This window comes from Schistocerca gregaria, chromosome X, assembly GCF_023897955.1.
Source record: "Schistocerca gregaria isolate iqSchGreg1 chromosome X, iqSchGreg1.2, whole genome shotgun sequence".
Lineage (NCBI taxonomy): Eukaryota > Metazoa > Arthropoda > Insecta > Orthoptera > Acrididae > Schistocerca > Schistocerca gregaria.
In genome coordinates, this window is record NC_064931.1 from 531,817,349 (window position 1) to 531,839,962 (window position 22,614).

At 40.5% G+C, this 22,614-nt stretch overlaps 1 protein-coding gene across 7 annotated transcripts in view; it reads left to right on the forward strand.

The window, feature by feature from the left end:
- The window catches only part of LOC126298999 (uncharacterized), a 222,554-nt gene that overhangs the window by 189,920 nt on the left and 10,020 nt on the right, over nt 1–22,614 (forward strand). For all 7 annotated transcript variants that reach the window (XM_049990628.1, XM_049990626.1, XM_049990630.1 and 4 more), the window contains one exon: nt 1,812–2,584. In XM_049990628.1, the coding sequence (XP_049846585.1) occupies nt 1,812–2,584 (773 nt within the window). The remainder of the gene's footprint in view (nt 1–1,811; nt 2,585–22,614) is intronic.

A 22,614-nucleotide genomic window follows, 5' to 3' on the forward strand; every position in this document is an offset into this window, starting at 1 on the left:
AGGATAGTTTGCAGGTATCATTAAGTGTCTGCCAGTTCAGTTTCTTCAGCATCCCTGTAACACCCTCCCACTGATTAAACAAACCTATGACCATCTGTGCAGACTTTCTCTGTATACAATCAATATGCCCTACTAGTCCTATCTGACATGAGTCCACACAGTTCAGTAATCCCCCCAGTGGGCTTATTGTTCTTTCACGAGTTCGTGTGTGGTGCACACAAGGCCCTGAGCTATTGCAGTCCTTTTTTCTGCCTGGGCTACTTCACCGTGCCCCTCCCTCTCCATCCTCGCTTCTTCCCCGATGCCCCCCCTGCCCCTCCCTCAATGTTGTGATTTATGTTGGCCTGCCTATCCACCTGGTTCGCTGCATTCCATGTGCCTTCGTTCCTCTTGCTTGTTCTCTCTCCCCTTTTTTGGTATTTTGGTCCTCCCTAGTGGTCTGTCATTAGTGTGAGCAATTTGAAGGAAGAACTGCTTCCGTAGTGCCAACGGTGTGGATTCCACTGCCCCCGCTTCCTTTCCCCCTGTAGCCTGCCCCTCTGCCCCACCGTCCAGCCCGCCCCACCGTCCAGCCCGCCCCACCGTCCAGCCCGCCCCACCGTCCAGCCCGCCCCACCGTCCAGCCCGCCCACCATACCTCATCCTACACCACAACATAGATTATTTCAAAAAGTCAGTCCCCCTCTGGGACCTCCCCTTGGTAATAATAATGAGTTCAAAGAACGATGATAGATGCACAGAAGAGCAACTCATTTTGTCACCTGTTTAGGTAGGGCATGGAACCACTGCACCAGTCCTGAAAAACTGTGGGAAGTATGATAAGATATACCAGTAGAAAATGAGGAGTGAAATCTGAGATGATTATCAGTGACATTCCTTGAAACATTCAAATATCACATACTAAAAATTGTTACTTTGTAAGATATGATTGTGAAGTAATTGTTATTTGATGAGGACATTAAGACACTAGACTATTTCCATTAGAAACCTTTTGAAAATCCCACTTATCACTTATCTGAGTAAAAACAGGGACTAACCAGTTATAGCAATAATTTTTTGTCCTGCACATTAATACAAACATCAGTACCTCTCATCATATCTAGGTGTCTGTTATTCTGCCACAGATTCGTGTCATCCATGCATGATATTTCGACTACTTGACTCGATATCTTCATCAGGTGCTACCTGAAACAAGTTACATTGTTGGAACACAGTGCATGGCAGATGCTAATATCTGGCAGAATACACAGCACCTCATGATCTCTCTCTCTCTCTCTCTCTCTCTCTCTCTCTCTCTCTCTCTCTCTCTCACACACACACACACACACACACACACACACACACACACACACACACACACACACACACACACATATATATAATCTGACTGTTATCTGCAACATGTGAAACATCTGTCATCTACCACTTGGTGTCAACAATTTGTTCAAGTATTGAACTGAATCACAGTTACCAGTGAATCATTGTTCTGAGTCCGTAGGTGAGTCAGCCGAGTTATTGCTTCCTCTGTATGTATCTAGAAATTATATCATTAAGATATAATTAGAGAGATTCAATCTTATATGGAGACTTGCCATCAGTTGTTCTTCCTGTGCACTCTTCACTGCTGGAATTTGAAAGGGGGGAAGTGACAGTACATTACAAAGTAGCCCCCCCCCCCCCCCCCCCGACTTACCGTAAGATGACTTGCATAGTGTAGATGTAGATGTGAGGTGGTGTTGCACGTGTGATTGTGGTGACTTCTTGTATCTGTTTTGAAACAGTGAGCTAAGTGAATTATATTTTGTTTGCAGGTAGATGTGCACATCAGTCTAATAAATGCTGAAAACAGTAGTGCCAAATTGTTTGATTCTGTACCCAGTAAAATGAAGGATTGTGAGAGTGGAGAGCTGCAGCAGCCTTTGGATGTCTTTAGCATTGCACCACAGCATTTTGGCCCTTCAAAGACAGTAAAGGATGCACCCGAGGCTGAAATACCAAGTGCACAAAATGTGATACTAAAAGTTCCAGCTAATGGAAACATAATTAATTCTTCACTAAACAAAACACATACAGAAAAAAATAATCATATTCAGAGTAATAACATTCAGGAGAGTGATGATGTTAAAAGGAAAACTCCTGAAAATGGGAACATTACTGATTTTGATGATGCTGGTATTAATTCACTTCCAAAACATGATTTTGTTCATTATGCAGTACAAGATAGCAATGACAGTACTGGGGAAATCAATGAGTGTATAAACATTTTAGATGACAACAATTTGATTACCAGAAAAATTATTCCCAGCAAGTTGCACTGTGCAGATCAGAATGGTGAATCAGATATGATTTCTAATGACCGTGTAACTCACATTAAAACACATCCAGATGGAAGGAAAGAAATTTGGTACAACAATGGATGTGTGTGCAAAATATCAAGTGATGGAATGAGTGAAAAAATAATATACTATAATGGTGATGTGCTTGAGAGATGCCTGAAAAGTCAAACTGAAAAATACTATTTTTGTAAGAGTAAAATATGGTGCACAACATATGAAGACAAAACACAACTGGTGGAATTTTCAAAGTAAGTAGAATATGCTGCTATTTCTTAAAATTATGGTGGACTTTGAAAACATTGTGTGTGTGTGTGTGTGTGTGTGTAAAATATATATATATATATCACTGTAATCAGTGTCTTGATGTTTAATAACCTCACTGTTTCAGTAATTAAGGATTTTGGTGATGAAAGTGGTTGAGTTCCTTAGAGAGACATTATTCTTATACACACTGCCTGACAAAGAAGAGGGAAGCACCCAGAATGCATGGTCAGATACACACTATCGGCAATTATGGAAATGATTAGGGTTGCAGTTATCTGTGGCAGAGTAGTCACCAGAGTGCACAAGTGTTGTTTGTGTTTAGTGTTGTTACCAGGCCTGGTAGAATACATAAAGGGCATGAACAGTGTCAAATGTTGAGTGATCACTCCAAAGAACATGGAGATGCCACGTACTTGGAGTTACAGCATACTCATGTGAGACAGCATTATCAGTACCTGACAGTTTGGTAGCGGCTTCATTGTGGGGCTCCATTTAGCTGCTGGATCGAATTGTGCAGTATCCAGAATTGTGGGGCATTTGGATGTAAGAACGGCCCACTGTTGGACCGCATGGGCAGGTACACTTGTAGTCAAGGTTCTTGTTAACCACGTCTGATCATCACGAAGGGGGATTACCATGTTGTGCCCCAACCATATCATAACTGCTTCACATCTGTGTCTGCTATCATAGAGTAATGGACTCAGTGTGTCATCCTGCACCATTGGTCTGGGAGTAGCAGCAGCCAGACTATGGAATTATTGTCCCATGGGTAAGCTACCATCAGCACCACAACACAAATAACTGCATTTGAGTGGTGCTTTGACCGGGAAATGTGGACTCGTGATGAATGTGTCACACTGTGTTCAGTGACACTTTGCAGGTCTGTTGTACCCCAATGACCATCATTGCCAAGTATGGGAGCAACTTGGGGAGAGGTTCCACTCTTCCCAGTGTTAGTAGAGCACAGCAATCTCCTGGTGTCACTGGGTGTGACTTCGTCATGCCTGTTAGTGATTGATGGAATTCTGATGACGTAATGGTATGTTACAGACACCCTGCATCCTTTTGTGTTCAAATCTCATGCAACAGTATCATGGTGTCGTTTCTCATCAGGACAATGCTCATTCACATATGGTTCATATATCTATGAACTGTTGGTATGAAAGTTCAGGTAATCTTGTGACCAACATGATGCCCAGATTCCTCCCCAGTAGAATATGTGAGGTATGAGCTCAGGCATCAACTTTGATATAGGGGATACAGGTACCTGCACAAAGACCAGCTACAAACAGTAGTGGGCCGATTTACTTCAGAAGAGGCTACAACAGTTTCCCAACCAAATCTGTGAATGGGGTGCAACACCATTCTGGTAAGTGGGTTCTCAGTGTCAAGTTCTTGATAAATTTGACTCAATTTGGCAACTGCTGAAATATCCTCAATGCCCTGTCAACACGTGAAGTTGAATTTTATTTCCCCTTCTTTGTGCTTCCTTTTTCTGTCAGGCAAAGTTTACATGAAGAAATATTATGACACTTTATAACTTTCCAAAGGCATTTTAGTCAACATTTTTCTCAACAGCAAACCCATTAACTGTAAAATAGCATCTCACATAGGCCATGAAACGGTGCATATAATAACATTCTGTGATTTTGCTATGCGATGGTTTCCTTTCTGCCATGTGGAATTAAGTTGTTGTTCTCTTCACTGAGACATGTTTCCTATTTTTCTTTCTTCTTATTCTTCTTTTTTTTAAATATTTGAGCAGAAAGATGACATCAAACACACACACACACACACACACACACACACACACACACACACACACACACACACACACAGACAGAGAGAGAGAGAGAGAGAGAGAGAGAGAGAGAGAGAGAGAGAGTGTCTTGTGTGGAGTTCATAAGAAGAGAAGGGAGGTTGAGGGAAGGGTGTCTGATGACTGAAAGGGAAAGCAGCAGTGGAGTGGGATAGGAATGTGTCATCAGTGAGCTCTCTCTTGCTCAGGCACCGGGAGTAGTATTTGGTATGAGAAGTGGAGGGCTGCTTTTGCAATGGGAGTTACAACAGAGGAAGAGAGAGATCCACTCACACATACTCACCTTCTAAATACTTCCAAAAATACGTAACATAAGGGAGGACGTAGGAGAAAATGGATGTGTTTACATAATCTAACACAGTTTTTGGTGTTTGAAAGATAATAGAACCAAATGTTGCACATGAGGTAATTATGTTATGGACTACATTCTGGATTCTTTTTTTCAAATTTTTCTCTCAAAAAATTTGATCATGTCATTGTTGGAAATTTTTGCAACCCATGCTATCACACAAAGAACATTTTCACAAAAATTACACCGAGCGAGGTGGCGCAGTGGTTAGACACTGGACTCGCATTCGGGAGGACAACGGTTCAATCCCGCGTCCGGCCATCCTGATTTAGGTTTTCCGTGATTTCCCTAAATCACTCCAGGCAAATGCCGGCATGGTTCCCCTGAAAGGGCACGGCCGACTTCCTTCCCCATCCTTCCCTACTTTGATGAGACCGGTGACTATGCTGTCTGGTCTCCTTCCCCAAACCAACCAACCACAAAAATTACGTTACTTGCAACATTAATATTGTGGCAGGTAATTCTTAGTAACCAGATAAGCAAACGTGTGGAACAGTTTTTTAATACCAGTTTTAGAACTCTTACAATTTATTTAAAAAAATTATGCATCTGAAACAAAGCAATTTCAGTTTCATAGAAAGGTAAATAATTTTGACAGAAATACACTTAGAAAAAATTTGTACCACAGGGAGCTGTGTTATACTATGAACAAATTCTGCAGAAAATTTCACTTTCGTGTCTCCTATGGTTCCGGGGAAAATGTTCCTTACACACTGAAAAATTAAAGTTCCAGGAAATGCATATAAAAGATTTTATAAGGATTTACACCATAAACTAGTGCCTTAATGTTGACCATAACCATCCATTTGGTCTTCTTGCTCTTTGTGTACCTTTTTGCTTTTTATTTGATGTTTGTGGCATGCCCTTTTGGCTGTATCCTTTACAGACAGTTCAGAACGAGCAACATGTGCAGTATCTGTCTTCTTCAATAGCTTCTCAGTGAAACAACCTGCAACAAATCGTAGTCCAGTAAGGATCCTTATTCTTCCAATGTTATCATCATTAAACTTTGGACCCGCATCAGATGTGGCAATCTTAACAACAGTAAATGCACTAAATGTTGTTTCTGGGCATCTCTTCCAAATAAGACTGTTGAAGTTCTCATTCGGGCTTTGGGTTCCACCGTGGGTACATGTCTTTAACAAATCTGGATGAGCTAGAAACTGGAATGTTGGCTTTATGGTGTTTAAGACTGCTTCAAGAAGACTGTGTTTATCTGAACAGGTTTTGTTTTCTGCTTTTACTTGATTATATATGCACACGGATACATCAAACAATTCATGTAGTGGCTTCTCATCAGTTGACAACTTGTGAAAAAATGATGCCCACACTGCCTTCTGCATTGCCTTCAAATCTCCAGTGTTTTGCCTTATTGCTTTGCCATAATATATTTGCAAATTGTGGATCTCTTTGTCAGCGAGGCGTTGTGGCCCACCCAGTGGCTTTCCATCTTTGAATTTTGCACCTATTTGTTCTTGTTTCAGTTTCAGAAGTCACTCGCCCATCCTCTTCTGAATGTACCCCACACACTCTAGCTTTTCAATGTTGCATCTATTCCCATATGGCGTACTTTCTACAACAGATCTGAAAGCACTAGAATCTCCATCACCAAGATTTTTCACATATCTAACTCCATGCCTCATTTCACTCCAATGAAATATTAATTTCATTCCTGCTGGCGTCGTGCCACCACTAGAACAATCATAATGCTTGCTGCAAATCATTGTGTGTTTTATATGCCATTGTCTCTCTTCTTTCGTATTGTCTAATGTCTTCCTCTGTGCACTAATAGGGCAATATTTGGACATCACCTGAAAATCCAAAACTTTTCATGTGTCCAACACTTAGAACTGACGAAACACCATGTAGGAAGGTATGGCCCCTTTTCATCCATGTGGTATCACATGAAACACACAGGTCTGTAGAACGCAAAGGGTCATTTACTTCTGTCTGAATGTCTTTGTTAAATAAAACTGGCTCTTTCACTGCTGCTGACAAACTGCTATTGCATTATGTTTCCCGGGCATTCCGAAGGTGATTGTTTAGTGTAGAGTACAAGGGAGATGGAGATGGCATAGTTATTATTGCACAAAATAAATTGCTACCTTCGCTTCCAACACCAACACACATCTTAAGTTGGCTTCATACACCCAATTCTTAGCAGTTGATGTTTTGAATAGAATGTCAGTTTGACAGCTGTCACAGAACAAGTGTGTATTACACACAATACCATCTCTGTCTTTGCTGTCATTTAATCTTAAAGATTTATTGCCTCAGTTACTTCATGCACACCAATTTAGAAATAGAACACAATTTCTAATCAGTTATCCTAAAACCACTATTCACTTCATCTTTTGTAGACTGAAACTCTACCCCAGTTCCAAGTTTCTTCTGTGAACTGCTCGTTGTCTTAGCTTCACAATCAATTATCTTCTGCTTAATTATGTTGACTCACTTGTAGAAATTGTTTTTTCGCATGCAAATGCCAAGCTTTAGCCACTTTTTTAAACACTTTACCACTATATCTTGTAATTTCAAATGGTAAATCATACAAAAAAAGCTTGAACACAGTTCTAATTCTCACACTATCACTAGAACTGAAATGTTTATATTTCTGCACTACAGGCAATAACAGCTGCCAAAGATAGCGGAAGGCAATGATAATATGACGGAAACATATCCACAGCATTCTATACTCTTCTGATGCTTTTATGACAGCAAGAAGTAATAAAACATCAGAAACAAGAAGAGTGTCATCTAAAAAAGTGGGCGTGGCACTGCGCAGTGATTGAAACAAGACAGTTTTTTAATCGTTTGTAGTTTGAATTTATCTGTGAAAATTGGAGACAGTATTTCTAACATGCTACAGAACTATCTGATGGCAATTTTTTTTTTTTTTTTCATTTTTGACCAGTTTTGCCTACGTCCCCCATTAATCACCCTGGATACTCTATAGTAGCTGGTTAATGTGTGACTATTGAAAGAATCTTGTCTCATGTTGACAAATGCCTCAACTCACGGCCCACAGCCAAGCTTCCCTTATCAAGACCACAAACCACATCCTTCACTGCCTCCCAACCATCCCCAACCCATCATCACTTAAATCCCTATTCATCACTGTTGTTGCCATATCTCTACATACCATGCCCATGGTCTTGCTGCTGTTGAACTTTACCTCTCCCAACATTCTACTGATTCCAAACTGACCACTTCATTCCTTATGCACCTGACCAACTGTGAAGACAAGGCACCCTTGTCACCCTTGTATGCAAACCTGTTGACGCAGTGGTGAGAAATCCCTTGGTTAGTAAGCTGAAAGCCTTACTAACACTTTCACAGACAGGCACTGCGCTCTGAACCTAGTCTGCAAACTAATCTCCTGTGCTGAATGTGTACAGGTCACAGAAAGCAGATGCTCGGGAACACTCAGTTACCCATTATCATCCTGGGGTGAAACAGCTTATCACATTCTTTGCCAGGTCTTCCTCTAGCTATCATCATCCTTGGAAACCCACACTCCTTACCAAACCTCCCAGAGTGGTATTCTACCCCACCCCTGTGCCAAGCAATCTATGAAATATTCTTGTCGCCACACCTACGACACCTGCAGAAACGTATCCTATGCACCCACCCAGTTCATCCTATTCCAGTCACATCACTGACATACCTTATAATATCAGAAGCAGAACCACTTTGAAAGCAATCATAAGATACACCACTGCTGCTGTAACTTGTGGACATCTTTGTGTGCATGACCATTTAGTGGAAAAACATACTTCTGAGTGCAACATACTTAACGGCTGCTTGACAACCTTTGCCATCTGCATGCTTCTTTTTTTCATGTCTCCCACTTCACTTACTCTATACTTACTCTCCTCTTCACAGTCCCCCAGTTCCTCTGTTCTGTCTCCCTCTCTCAGTTCATTCCTCTACTTCATCACTTGCCAAATACTTGACCGAAGGTGAACTCACCAGTACCAGATTCCTATTCTGTGGTGCGTGCATCTTCCAGCTATATCAGCCACCATTCACTCTACTACACCCTTCTCCTCTCAATTGGCTTTGGTATTTAGTATACTAATGTGAAAGTAAGATTTCCATTATGTGAAACACTTTTAATATTTTCCTTTAATATTCTTCAGAATGTGGGGATTATATGACACAAACATAGAAGAGTACCCCTATTGATTTATCACAATAAACAAAAAGAATTATATTTGCAGGATAAACATGTAAATGTAAGTAAAGAGCATGGTTGTCCTTGTTGGGGGCATTGAAGATTTTTGTGAACAATGTAATTTCATTTTACTCAGAGATGCAAATACCGTTTCCTAGATGGATTGAAAAGATACAAACATTGCATTTTCATACAACCTTAATCTAATTTCAGCTTACACATACTGCAGTTATCATGTATTTGGATGGAACTTATCATAGGTATTGGCAGTTCATTTTCAGCACCATTTGTGGCTTAGCCGGCCGGTGTGGCCGTGCGGTTCTAGGCGCTACAATCTGAAACCGCTTGACCGCTACGGTCGCAGGTTCGAATCCTGCCTCGGGCATGGATGTGTGTGATGTCCTTAGGTTAAGTCGGGGGCACTGATGCCTCAGATGTTAAGTCCCATATTGCTTGGAGCCATTTGAACCATTTTTCTACCTGGCTATCAACTGTTTGTACTGTTCCGTGGAAAAATAAGCCCAACTTTGCAAAATTTCCGTTTGTTGCTTTAATTTTGGACACCATATGAACTACCCCTGCATCATGGAACTGATCTTCCTGCTAAGCCCTTTAATCCCAATCAACCAAACATCCAGTACTTGGGTGTAACTTCTTCTCAATCCTGATGATAGCCAGTGGTAGATTTGTTGTAGGCTGCAAGCACCAAAGGAAAGGCTTTGCATTGTAGTGTGGGCAGTCAAACTGGGACACAATTTCTGTTTTTTAATTTAATTTTGCGAATTACAACTTCCGCTACTTGAATTTTTATTCACATACAATACACTGAAGTGACAAAAGTCATGGGCCAGTGACATGCATGTATACAGGTGTGAGTAGTATCGCCTACAGAAGGTATAAGAGGGCCGGGCATTGGCCTAGCTGTCATTTGCCCTTGTGTGGTTCATGTGTAAATGGGTCTGATGTGATTGTGGCTTCACAATGGGAATCAACAGGGATGGTAGTGCTAAGAGAGTGCTGAGAATAGCAAATTTCAGGTATTACTCTCACCTCGGACAGCTTGGTAGCAGACAGCCTGCATTTAATGACCGAGAGCAGCAGCGTTTACAGAGAGTTGTCAGTACTAACAGATCAGCAACACTGAAATAACTGTAGGAATAAATTTGGTACATACGATAAAATTATCCGTTAGGATAGTGCAGCAAAATTTGGTGCTAAAGGACTACCGATGCGAGTGCCTTTACTAACAACATGACATTGCCTGCAGCACCTTGTCTGGGTTGTTGGACCCTATAAAACTCAAAAAACATGGCCAGGTCAAATCAGTCCAGATTTCAGTTGATCTGATAGTAGGTTTGACGTATGGCACATACCCCATGAAGCCATGGACCCAATTTGGCAACAAGGCACTGCGCAAGCTGGTGGTGGCTATATAACGGTATGGCTGTGTTTATATGGAATGGACTGTGTCCTCTAATCCAACTGAACTGTTCATTGACTGAAAATGGTATATTCAGCTACTCGGAGATCATTTGCAGACATTCATGGACTTCATGTTCCCAAACAGTAATGGAATTTTTATGGATGTCAGTGTGCTATCTCACCAGGCCACAATTGTTTGCAATTGGTTTGAAGAACATTCTGGACAGTTCAAGCAAATGGTTTGCCTACCAAGCTTGCCTGACATGAATCCCATCAAACACATAAGGAACATAATCGAGAGATCAGTTCGTGCACAAAATCTTGCACTGGCAACATTTTCGCCATTGTGGATGGCTAGAGAGGCAGCAAGGCTCAATATTCCTGCAGGGGACTTCCAGCGACTTGTTGAGTCAATGCCACATTGAGTTGGTGCACCACAGGGGGCAAAATGTCGTCTGTAATTTTTGTCACCTCAGTGTGTTATGAGCTTTTTGGTGCTGCTGTTTACTGAGATGGGATAAGAGTTGCACTATTGTTTTATCCAAAGTTGAGGAGGAACTATTAATTACATTCCTAAAAATTACACATCCATTATGTAATAATGCCATGGAATCTAATAATAATTCGTCCTGTCAGTAACTTAGGGAACATATTGTTGAGTATGCACTTTTACTACACCTTGGTCAATTTTGAATGGATCAGTCTCTCAGAGTGCTAGCCCAAGCATCATCGTTGGACGTTAGATGCACAACCACTTCACAAATGAAAGGTTCTACATGGCAAGTCTTATACCATGAACACGGAAAGTTACACTGTCTTGCAAGATTGCGTCGTTTCTTTCTGACTTATTAAATTGTAGTCTGACAGCCACTTGTTGTGTCTCAAAATTTGAGCACAACAGACTGCAAATACTCATACTAAAATCACTGGGCCCTATGAGAGATTGTAATTTGTGAACCAAACTCGTAAATGTGAATACAACATAGAATGATTACTACTTACCATGTAGAGCTGTGGCCACAGCAGCAAGTCAGAGTGGAGTTGTGTATCCTAAACATTGGCTATAATACAGTCACTATCCTTGGTCTACTCCCTGCTCTCACTGATCCAGCCCAGGAGATGCTGATCATCTCCACTCCAGTGGCCATTTCTCACTCTGGATAAATCTACCGGAAAGAGAGGTCTTTAAAATGGAGGCCAGTGAGAGAGGTTATCAGTAAATCAGGCACTATTGCCCTGTGTGAAGATAACACTATTATAGTACTTGGCTTACTTAGGACCAGACTTCCATTCCCTTCACCTTTACCAGTAATTTTTCATGCATTGGCTTATCTACTGCCTGTGTTCTTCAGATAATTCCTTCTGCCTTCTTCTTTTCTGTCACATGTGTTTTCCCTCTATCAGCTGTTTCTCAATGTTGTTGTGGTCCTGTCCTGCATAAGGTCCTGTGTATTGCCAAATTAAGTTAAATCTTCTTGTATTTTATATTCATATTTGGTATATGCATGGTTCACACGGAATTTCCCATAGTACATCAGTGTCCTCTTTGTCCCTCTGCTTGAGTGAATGTGTTTTCTCTGGTGATAGGATTTCAGGTGTCATCTGTGTATGCCATCACTCGGGTTCAGTGTCTTGATACACATATTGCTGCTGAGCTTCCACTCACTGTATGATTCTTCTTAGGTCCTTATATCTTTCTAATAAATCGGCTTTCTGTTAGCTCAAATGTGTTGAGTAAGCCTTTCCGATCTAGTGTGCGAGTGCGCGTGCGCGTGCGCGTGCGTGTGTGTAGCATAAAGCACCAGTGGGAACTCTGTCTTTTGGAAGCAGGTCTGCAACCTGATTTTTTTCTGCAAATTTCATCAGGGTTTCAATCTGGATCTCCACTGTGTCCATGTAATGTTTATGGAAAGTCTGGCGAAGTTATCAGCAAATGCCAAACAGTCAATCTTGACTTCTTTCCTCTTGCCTTTTTGTAACTTAGTGCTTTGGTCTGTCATGGCCAGCTCTGTGCATCATTCTCTAAGACCAGATTAAATGTAATAGGTGATTGGCCATTTCTCTTGTCATACCAGTCTTGATATAGAAAGGATCTGAATAGTCTGCCATGAAATTCACTTTGGACTGAAAATACTAGTGAGTGTTTACTTGATGAGGTGGTTGGCCATAGTATCAATACCAGATTCATACATGTTAAAAAGTATGACATGATTGATTGAATCCTATGCTTTTGAAGTCCACAAAGCTAAATACACTATTTTGTCTGTGCTTGAGGGAAAGTTTGACTAGGGATCTGCTTCAGTCCTTAGTGGAACCCTGTTTGGAATTCACCTGTAGTGTTTCCTGTTGTGTCTTGTATAATTGTTAACAGGACTTGGAGAGAATTTTATGGATTACTGGTAGGAGAGAGATCCCCCTGTAATTATTAACATCAGACTTGTCACCCTTTTTATACTGTAGATGGATAAATGGAATTTTCCCTTCTTGTGGGATAGTCTCTGTGTGCCACATCGTAGTGAACAAGGTTGGGATTTTGTGTGTGTGTGTGTGTGTGTGTGTGTGTGTGTGTGTGTGTGTGTGTTTGATCACCTACAGCCTTGTTACTCGTCAATAATGGTATGGCTACTTTAATTTCTGCCTTTGGGAGTGATGGTGGTTTTGGTTGGCCAGGTATTAGCTGCACAAGGGGAGTCTTTGTTTTTCTGAGCACTTAAGTAATGTGTGTAAAATACTGTGCTAATAACATGCAGTTATCCGATTTGACCATGGCCATTTCTTCCAAACTGTTGGAAATGCGAGCATTGTCCAGTGAATTTTTGGGTGTTGAGTCTGGGTAGTTTTTTGAATTCTCTAGAATTATTCTGCGAGAAATCCTCCTCCTATTTTGTCCAATGCTTTTTTATCATTGTCACACCTGAGTCCTGTGAGTGTTTTTGTTGTAAGTGTCCTTGGTGTAATATATGCTACTTCTAGTGTCTGAGTTGTCTGATGTGAGAGATGCTTTCCTCTGGTGAGCTCCTTGGAGTCAATTGCTTCATCACATTGTGCTGTCCAACATTGGTGTCGTCATGTGTGAGCTGGTTACACTCTCTTGAGCTGTCTGCTTCAGCTTTCATTGGAGGTCCCTCCAGCTTGTTTTATTATTTTACAATTTACATTGATTCTTGGTACGTGTTTGATTTTGACCAGATTTATCATAATGAGGGTTAGATAGTGGTTTGTATCTAGATTGAGCCCACATTTGACTGATTCATCATGAATGTTTCCATCATGCCTAGTAGACATGGCCGTGTGGTCAATCTGGAATTTGGCTCGAAGAATGTTAGATGCCTTCCATGTACATCTCTAATACTTCACAAAAAATTGTGGATGTGAACTTCAGCTTGTAATTTCTGCAGTAATTTCTACTAATCTCACTCCATTCTTATTGGTGCTAAGGTGTGGTGGAAAGTTGCCTGTGATGTCTTGCTTCTAGTGTTCCAGTCCAAGCTCGATGTTGAAGTCTCCCAGAAGTATTGTTACATGACTGACTTTTTTCTAGTGTGTGTTCCAGCAAAGTCTAGTACTCTTCTACTTGTTCTAGATGCTCACTATTGTTCTGTTAATAGGTGCATGTACATTTACTAATGGCTACAATTTTGCATTCTTCTCAGTATGCCCATGTTTGATAGCAATCATCATGCCCAGCTTCACTGCCCTTGAGGTCTTCACCGTATCTTTGGCAACGGACCTTGACAAGATGCTATCATCCAGGTCTGGTGAACCAAAATTTAATTTGCGTACTAATATTTGTATGTAATGTAACAAATCACAATGTGTGTTTCCCATTACTATCAGAGACTGAACAATTTCTGTTTCTTATTTAATAATTTGTACTAATGTTAAAATCATTTCTAAATGTCTAAATTGAAAACATTTAACAAGATTTAATTGTGATAATTATCTGTGAAAGTGAGAGCTTATGTATATAACAATAAGTAGTAGAGCTTTTGTGATAATGGGAGAATGGCAGTTATGGATTTGTTGACTGTTGGCCGGTGACAGAATACAGATGGCGAATCTGTTTCTGCAGTTGTATGGATTGTATGTTTGGGTGTACCATGGGCTGTGAAAGTAACAGGCATAATGTATTGAAACGTTGGTGGTTGTTGTTGACTAATTTTGCATGCCATATTATAAAGTCTGTGACATTGGAGTAGTGCAGGGACACAGGCTATTAAAATCTTGAGCTGCAAATTTGATGACGAGGTTAAAATTACAATCTGTTGATATTTATTTTGTCATGGAGTATTATGAAAGCAGTTACTGTAGAAAGACAGGTTTACAGACAGAACTGACTTCAGTATTCGGCACCTACTGCAGACTGTGTACTACGTTAGCCTCTCATTTAAGCAAATTTCAAAGGACCCAAAAATAGCCAGTTCAGTTTGACAAAGTTTGAATTAATGAGGGGTTTTTTTTTTGTAAAAAATATACGAGAGTCCACTACTTCTCTTGTTTTCGGCACCAACAAATGAGGGTGCTCTATTTTCATGACAGCTAATAAAAAAATAACTACTTTGCATATGTACCGCAGTATTTCTAGTAATTATTTAATTGAGAAAATACACGCACACTTCAAAGTTATGGTCATTTATTAGGCCGCATTCACATATGCAACATGGCTATGATAACACACACATAAGTTCCCTTTTCCACATGATCCTCAAGAAGAGACTGTAAACATTTCTCGAAGATGGTTACCAACTTTTCAATTCTGGATGCATATAAATAACCTCCGGTGATATGTAACCATGTGGATACAGATTTTTTCACCGTCTCATCATTTCAGAATCATCATCCACTGAGGTCCTCTTTCATCTTTCCAAGCACATGATAATCACATGTCGCTAGACCTGATCTGTGTGGAGGATGTCGCCATATCCCCACTTGAATCACTGCAGCAGTTCTGGCATTCGGTGGGCAGAGTGCAGTCTTGGATTATCATGCAACAAAATCACACCAGCACTCAATATTCCTCAGCGCTTTTCTTTAATTGCCTCACACAATTGGTGCAACATTTGACAGTACAAAGCAGAGTTGATTGTCATGCGTTTTGGCATAAATTCAACGTGCACCACACTCTCCATTTGAAAAAATACTCATGCTGTCACCTTTCCTGCTGAAGGTTGGACCTTGGCCTTCTTTCATTGTGGTGATGGGCTGTGCACCCATTCCATTGATGTTCTGTTTGTTTTGGGGGAGGGATTCTGTGTAATCATAATTATTGGATGTTTTTGTTTGACAGATAAAGTTCATAGATCATGCCGGATAGTTGGCAAGAAAAAGGTCTGACTAACATTCAGAAAAGCAAGAACAGGTATTGGCAAGTTTTCCTGCTCTTGGTAAACTGTTTCACCAACTCAGTTGCAATACAAGAATACAACAGGTAATTTATGGTAAACACTGTATGTCTCCCTGTATGTCTATACACCACTGATGATATCGTAGACAACACCAGATAATTTTGCTGAAATTTATTGCCTCAGCTACCAAGGTTTCAGAATTCCGTCTCTACTACAGTATTGTGCAGATGGGTTATAATGACTTTGGTTCCAACAACAATGAAGTAAATCAAAACTAAACAGCGACTTATCTGTTCTGAATCTTAAATCATTAAATATTGTCTCATTTTCATGGGAGGGCAGGAATTATTTACCATGAGTTTCAGAAGATGCATGGATTTTATGGAAGGAGTACAGCATGCTCAGGGACTAGTTTGCCAGGTAGTCCTTTCACTTGGGCATTATGTGTAGGGCAAGGAAGCTTCACATAGACAAAAGAGCTGTTTTTACAATTTTTCTACCCATTTGTGGTGCAACCATAATTTGTTACCCACGCTGCAATATGTCTAAGTTGAAAGAGGCAGGTGTCCTGAAATTAGAATGATGCCAAAGTATACTAATAAACTCATATTTGGAAATATGTTACTATCTGAAACAAGGAAGTTCGTTAAGGATAATTAAGGTATAGTGGTTGATAGGCGCACACAGAAGTGACTGTCGCAGGTAACGGCAATTAAGTATGTATCCGTGTTTGAAGACAGATGCTGTGGCTAATGCAAGTTGATCTTACCATAATGAACAAATTTGTTAGATGGTACTAAAACAAGGTGTTTTCACAGAGATAGAAAAATTGCAGTATCATTTCAGCAGTTTCCTTTTTCGCTTTTGCATAGAAAAACACATGACCAGACAAATTTAGAACTAGATGTTGCTTATAATGATCCTGTGCCATTAGTGACAACAGTTATGTGAACTGAAATGGGTTCAACATGTGTTTTTGATGAGGATAACTCAGGATGCTGGGTAGATCTGGTGACTGAATAAATCATTGAAAATGTCACTCTTCAGGCTTTCCCGGCAACCTAAAGACATCTTGGGTTGTTAGGTATTCTGCAGATGTCAGCATCGTTTTTGCATGATATTTTGGTACTGTAGCTTGTAAGCATCATCAGGTGTGCCCTGAGACTGCTACTGGAGTGGACCTTCCCCCTCCACCGGCAGTTGCAGGCATTCCCTCTGTGGTCTGTGCCCAATCGCTGTGATCATCTGGAACATTGCCATTTCTCACTACTGCGGTTCTGGATATGCCCTCCGCGGTCCGTGCCCGTCATTTCCCATCCGCTGTGGTTCTGGGTGTTCCTTCAAGAAGCTCCAGGAAAACAACAGTATTGTAGTACTGCCAGCAGACAAAAGGGAACTCTACATTCATTTTGCAACAGGTGGATTATAATGAGAAAGAATGCTAAGTTTTGAGGGACCCTGCATACAGAACTTTGGGGTGTGACCCCACTGACAAGGTGAATAAGACGACCAGGGCTCTCCTGAAGGAAACAGGGATGCCTGGCAAGATCAAGAGACAACTACGGGCAAAAGCACCAGTGCCGTGTAGACTACGTATATGGTCTGTATAAAATACATGAGCGTGTCTGGTGAGCGCAGACCACGGAGGGAACACCCACAACCGCAGCGGATGGAAAACAATGGGCGCAGACTGGACAGGGAACATTCAGAACCATAGCAGACCGAAAATAGAATGGCAGCATTCTAGAAGATCGCCGCGATCAGGTACAGACTGCAGAGGGGATGCTTGCAACTACCAGTGGAGGGGGAAGGCCACAGACATAAATACTGGATCTGGTCCACTCGGGGAGCAGCCTCAGGTTGCACCTGATGAAGGTTATGAGGTATGTTAGCGACATATTATGCAAATATGACACTGACATCTGGCAGAACACCCAACAACCCAAAATGTCATTGAAAATGTGCACTACATGATTATAATTCATCATCAAACAAATGTGTATGCAGCAGCACAGGCCATAGAGGTATTAACGGGAATGGCAGTTGCTCTTTTACATGATAAGTTGGCAGTGCAATAATTTTCAGCCCAGTGTGTACCAAATTGCTGAAGATGGTGCTGCTTTCAACTCCAACACATTATTTTGAGCAGTGTAAGTGAGACTGCGGGAATTTTTGCCTTAAGTTGCTACTGCCAGTGAAACATAAATTTATCATTATGCTCCAGAAGCAAAACAAACACCAAGTCAATTCATTGCTTGCCATAAAGCTGCTCCAAAGATGGTTCTATTGGGCGGACAATTTATGCCAACAATTTTTATTGGAGTGCAAAAGTTGTCATGCTCATACATCACTTAGGAAAGTGAAAAACGGTCTCTGAAAAAGACTACAAAGAGATATTGGTCTACTTCAATACGAAATGTAAGAAAATATTGGGTGAAGAATAATTTACAGTTTCCCCCAGCCTCCTCAAATTTCATCTGATCATGCTCTATACAACTTCTTGTTTTCAAATCTGAAGAAATGGCTCACAGGTAAAAAAATTACAAATAATTTAGTGTGGCTTTATTCCTAACATGGATGCTTATCTGAAACTTGGCACATAGTCCACTCTTACTAAACGTCATCAAGAGTCACTGAGATTTATTTCCTTATCCAGTTGACACATCTCTATCTGTGATATCACATACTTTCACTTCAAGTAACACTGTGGAATGAAGCTTCCGTGGCAAATGAAAACTGTGTGTCTGATTAGGACTCAAACCCAAACTTGACTTTCCCAGGGAATACTATTACCAACTGAGCTACACAGAAAAGACTCGATATATTCTCACAATTTCAGTTATGTGAATAAGCCTCTCTTAGTGTTTTCAGTTTCAACCCAGACATTGATGCAAAGTCTACTGACCAGGAACCACCAGTCCTTGTGAGCTAAACAGTGATAATTAAAATTTCTTCCCTCATCTGTGGTACTCAAAATTGTTTTCGTAATAAGTAAAGGAAATTGCCATTTACTTCAAGAGTATCTGAAGTACATATGGAACCTGCATCAGAAAGAGAGGGTGGTGCCATATCATGCGTGATTAAAGTGCAGCTACTCACAGAGGTCCAGTGCGGGCTGTAATTATCATATGGCAGCAAAAATTGGTAGATATGCTAATGCGTTAAGGTGAAACACATCTATGCGGGGAAAAATTAGTTCCAATTTTGTCCACCAGGTGCAGATATGATGCTGTGAATACAAGAAAGATATATAGAAATGTTTCCATATGTAATGGATTAGGGGTGGGACATGGGCAGAAAAGGTCAAACAAGTGAGAAAGGCATAATGTTTATCTTGCTGTTAACTGCTGTATAACTAATTTGATGTCAATGAGATGTCACATCCATAAAACGGTGTGATCAACAGTTGTTCACAGCAGTTCCAGTGGAAACAGAGCAACGTGTTCCTGTATAGTGGCTTTCAGATCAGGTAGAGACCGAATGTGCCCCTGGTAAATGTGTTTTTAGATATCACCAGAGCCAAATTCACACGGACTCTGATCAGCTGATCATGCAGGCCATACAGCTGGGAGACCTCTGGAGATAGCACATTCATGGAAGGTTGCATTAAGTTGATCGTTCATTGGGTGAACGACATGGGTCTTGCACCATCGTCCATGAAAACTGCGGTTTCCACACATTTGTGCAGACATCATGGTACACCTGACATGCTCTGTGAATGTGTTATCTTCAAAGGACAACAGACTGAGAATAAAGGTGTTTGTGAATCCACACCACAGAGTCATAATGCTCATGCAGTGGCTCTCTGTGCACTACACACAGCTTAAGAGTGCCTCAGATTTGGCAGTTCTGTGTATTCACTGCACTCCGTAGTGTAAAATGGGCCTCATCACTCCATAGAATATTTCCCAGCCACATGTCATCAACTTCAATCCATGCCAGAAACCGAAGAGCAAATTCAGGTCATTGCTGTACATCATTAGGTTTTAGACACTGCACCGTCTGGATCTTGTACTGGTACCAGTGTAAAATAGACCACAAAACTTTCAATAGTGTTGACCATGGGATGGACAATTCACATGACACTGCACAAGCACTAGCTATACCTGGGGCATGTGCTGCATGGTAAGTTTCAGCAACAGCAACCTCCTTCCATGTGCTATACCAGGATCACTCTTTCCCCCCCCCCCCCCCCCCTTCTTCTTCTTCTTCTTCAAATCACTTAATGACATTTTGCCTCTCCTGAGATGTTTTAGTTGGCAATACTCTCTCAATGCAGCACTTTAACTGCTGCCGTTCACATATCAGTTTCACTCTTAGGGTATGGTCTCTCTTCTCGATAGCAGCCACACTGTTCACTCGTGCTATGGTTTGTCAATTGACAGTGTAGGTGTCATACCATCATACAAACAGTGTGCAGTGATAGATTTGCACCTGGGACCACAGTTGGAGCTATTTTTTCTTTTTTTTTCAGAATAAATTTGTTCCACATAAAGGCATTAGTATATCTACTAAGTTTTCACCATACATTAATTACAGCTGCACTTTAATTATAACCATCCAGTATGTCACGTAACCTAAGGCACATCACACACATATGTCATAAGGAGGTAATGACAAATTATATTCACTAAAAACTTTCATGAGCACAATGTAGGCATTTTTACAACCATCACACTGTCTTTACTTTGCAGTGCTTTTTGGTATACATTGAAAGTTGGATAGTCTGAAAGTACCAATCTTGCTACCCAAGTGTATCGGAAGAGGCAACACTAGCTGCAACAAAAACAGGAACCCACTGCTGTCCAATTAAGAGATTATTGATACATTTCTAGAGACTGTGACTTTCTCAAAATGTCTCGGAATAATACTACAAAGTATATGAAATAGACCACTATTTGGCATAATTTCACACTGGTTTTCTTTAGATATTGAATAATAAAACAATGGAAAGATAATATTTTTTTTCTCCATTCTCATGTGGCATTTCCTGAGGTATTTTAGTTTTGGTTCGCATGCTAAGTCCATGATGCTTCATAACCCTGTACCACCAACCAACTCCACCCTTAACGTCTGTTGTTAAGTTCCACTATAGCACTAGCTTACGACCGTGTATTTGAATCAGTTTTGTATTCATTCCAGTGCAATTTTGAAGGTGTCCTGGAATCCATTTCAGTATGTCATCTCCTAGTTTTGGCCATTTTACATTCAGTCCTCTATTTGCACATTTAATCCTTCTAATTTTTTTCAGTTCTTCTTTACTTGCCCACTGATTGTGAATGACTTTCTCTGTCGGTGGGGGGCTGAAATGCTGCTCAGTTTCCATGTTCTTCTGCGTAAGTTATTACTTTCAGTTTATAGCCTGCATCATATGAAAACCTTTTAGTTTTTCCATTACGAAACTAGCTACTAACTCAAATATTGTACTGTTACTGATAACACAAATCACTATCAGTTAAAGTTCACTGGCTCAGTAGGCTGCAATGACGCATCATAGGCTAGACAGTGTTCTGGGTTTAAAATGGTGGGGCAGGTGGGAGACAGTACTAGCAAGCTTGTGAATTCCTGCAATTCATGTTCGGCATATCGATTCACTTCTGCTACCAGCTGAATCCAATGTTGTGAGATAGAGATAATTTTCTCGTCGCACCAAATATATGGCCATTTTTAAGACTGGCGGGAATTTAAAATCAAATATTGAACATTTTTATATGAATTTACAGTATGACTCACCTGAATTTTGCAGGCAATTTTTCGAAGAAAAAAAAAAGAGTCTTATAGTCCGTAAAATACAGTACTCATTTTCGCCACACTCGTAATGTGATTGTAATAGGATACAAAGTTGCTGCTATCAGTTCAAGTATAAACTATCGTGCACTGTACAGTAACATGTAGAGTGTATATATGCAGATATAGAAATATACACTCATTCTGTGACTGTGAATAGTGCAAGCTGCTCCTGGTCACGTGTCCGCCTGTGGACAGCAGGGTGCCCGCAGATGTGCAGGCAGTTAGGCATCTGGGCCGGAACCTGTGCAACATTTCTGAAGAGCCAAGTGCACACTGGCGGGGTTGGCCAAGTGGTTCACCTGTTATTACTCCTATTAAGCTACCTGGCAGGTAGCCTGTACAAGCTCCACCTACTAATGCCATGAGGGGCTGTGTTGGAATATATGGGAAGAATGTTTCTTATGGTATCAGAATATTGGATTTAAAATGAGAGAATTTGGTGCACTTGAAAACTTGTATCCAAAATCTGTTCTTTGCACTTACAATGCATCTACCTAGATGCCTAGATACATATTCTGCAAACCATTGTAAAGTATGTGTAGGTCCTAATTAAGTATATTTTTTATTGTGTTAACTACTATTTTATTTTTATGGGACTTCTTTTTAGGCACTTTGTCATCAGCTGCTTTGCACTAAATAATGTTCATCTAATGCACTTACATGTTTAATAAATAGTAAAAAAAGGGTGAAGTCTTACACTCCAGTCTCTTACTTATTAAGACAGAAATATGTCTCATTTCATACATATCTTCCAAACCAGGTCATTTTAGCTTTGTGCTGCTTCTGCTTCTGCTTCTTCTGTCACACTGTGCTTGTTCAGTATAAGAGAGGTGTTTCACACTATTAAAGATGAAGTAGTGCTCGTAGCTCTGGTATGCATTTTAGAACCCATGTTTATTAGACTTTATCACTATAAATGAATGAACATTCCTGTCATATTGCTCAGTATTGACCATTCCTCCTGGGACACCCTTATTTCTTTGATCACTTTGAAATACCGTACTTAAATTTCTGATGTAATTTGTGCCCTTTGATTCCTTGAGTTAAAAATGTATTGGCTTTTTATACCAGTGAAAGGTTGTCTCTTTGTTTTTAATATTTCTGTAATTTTT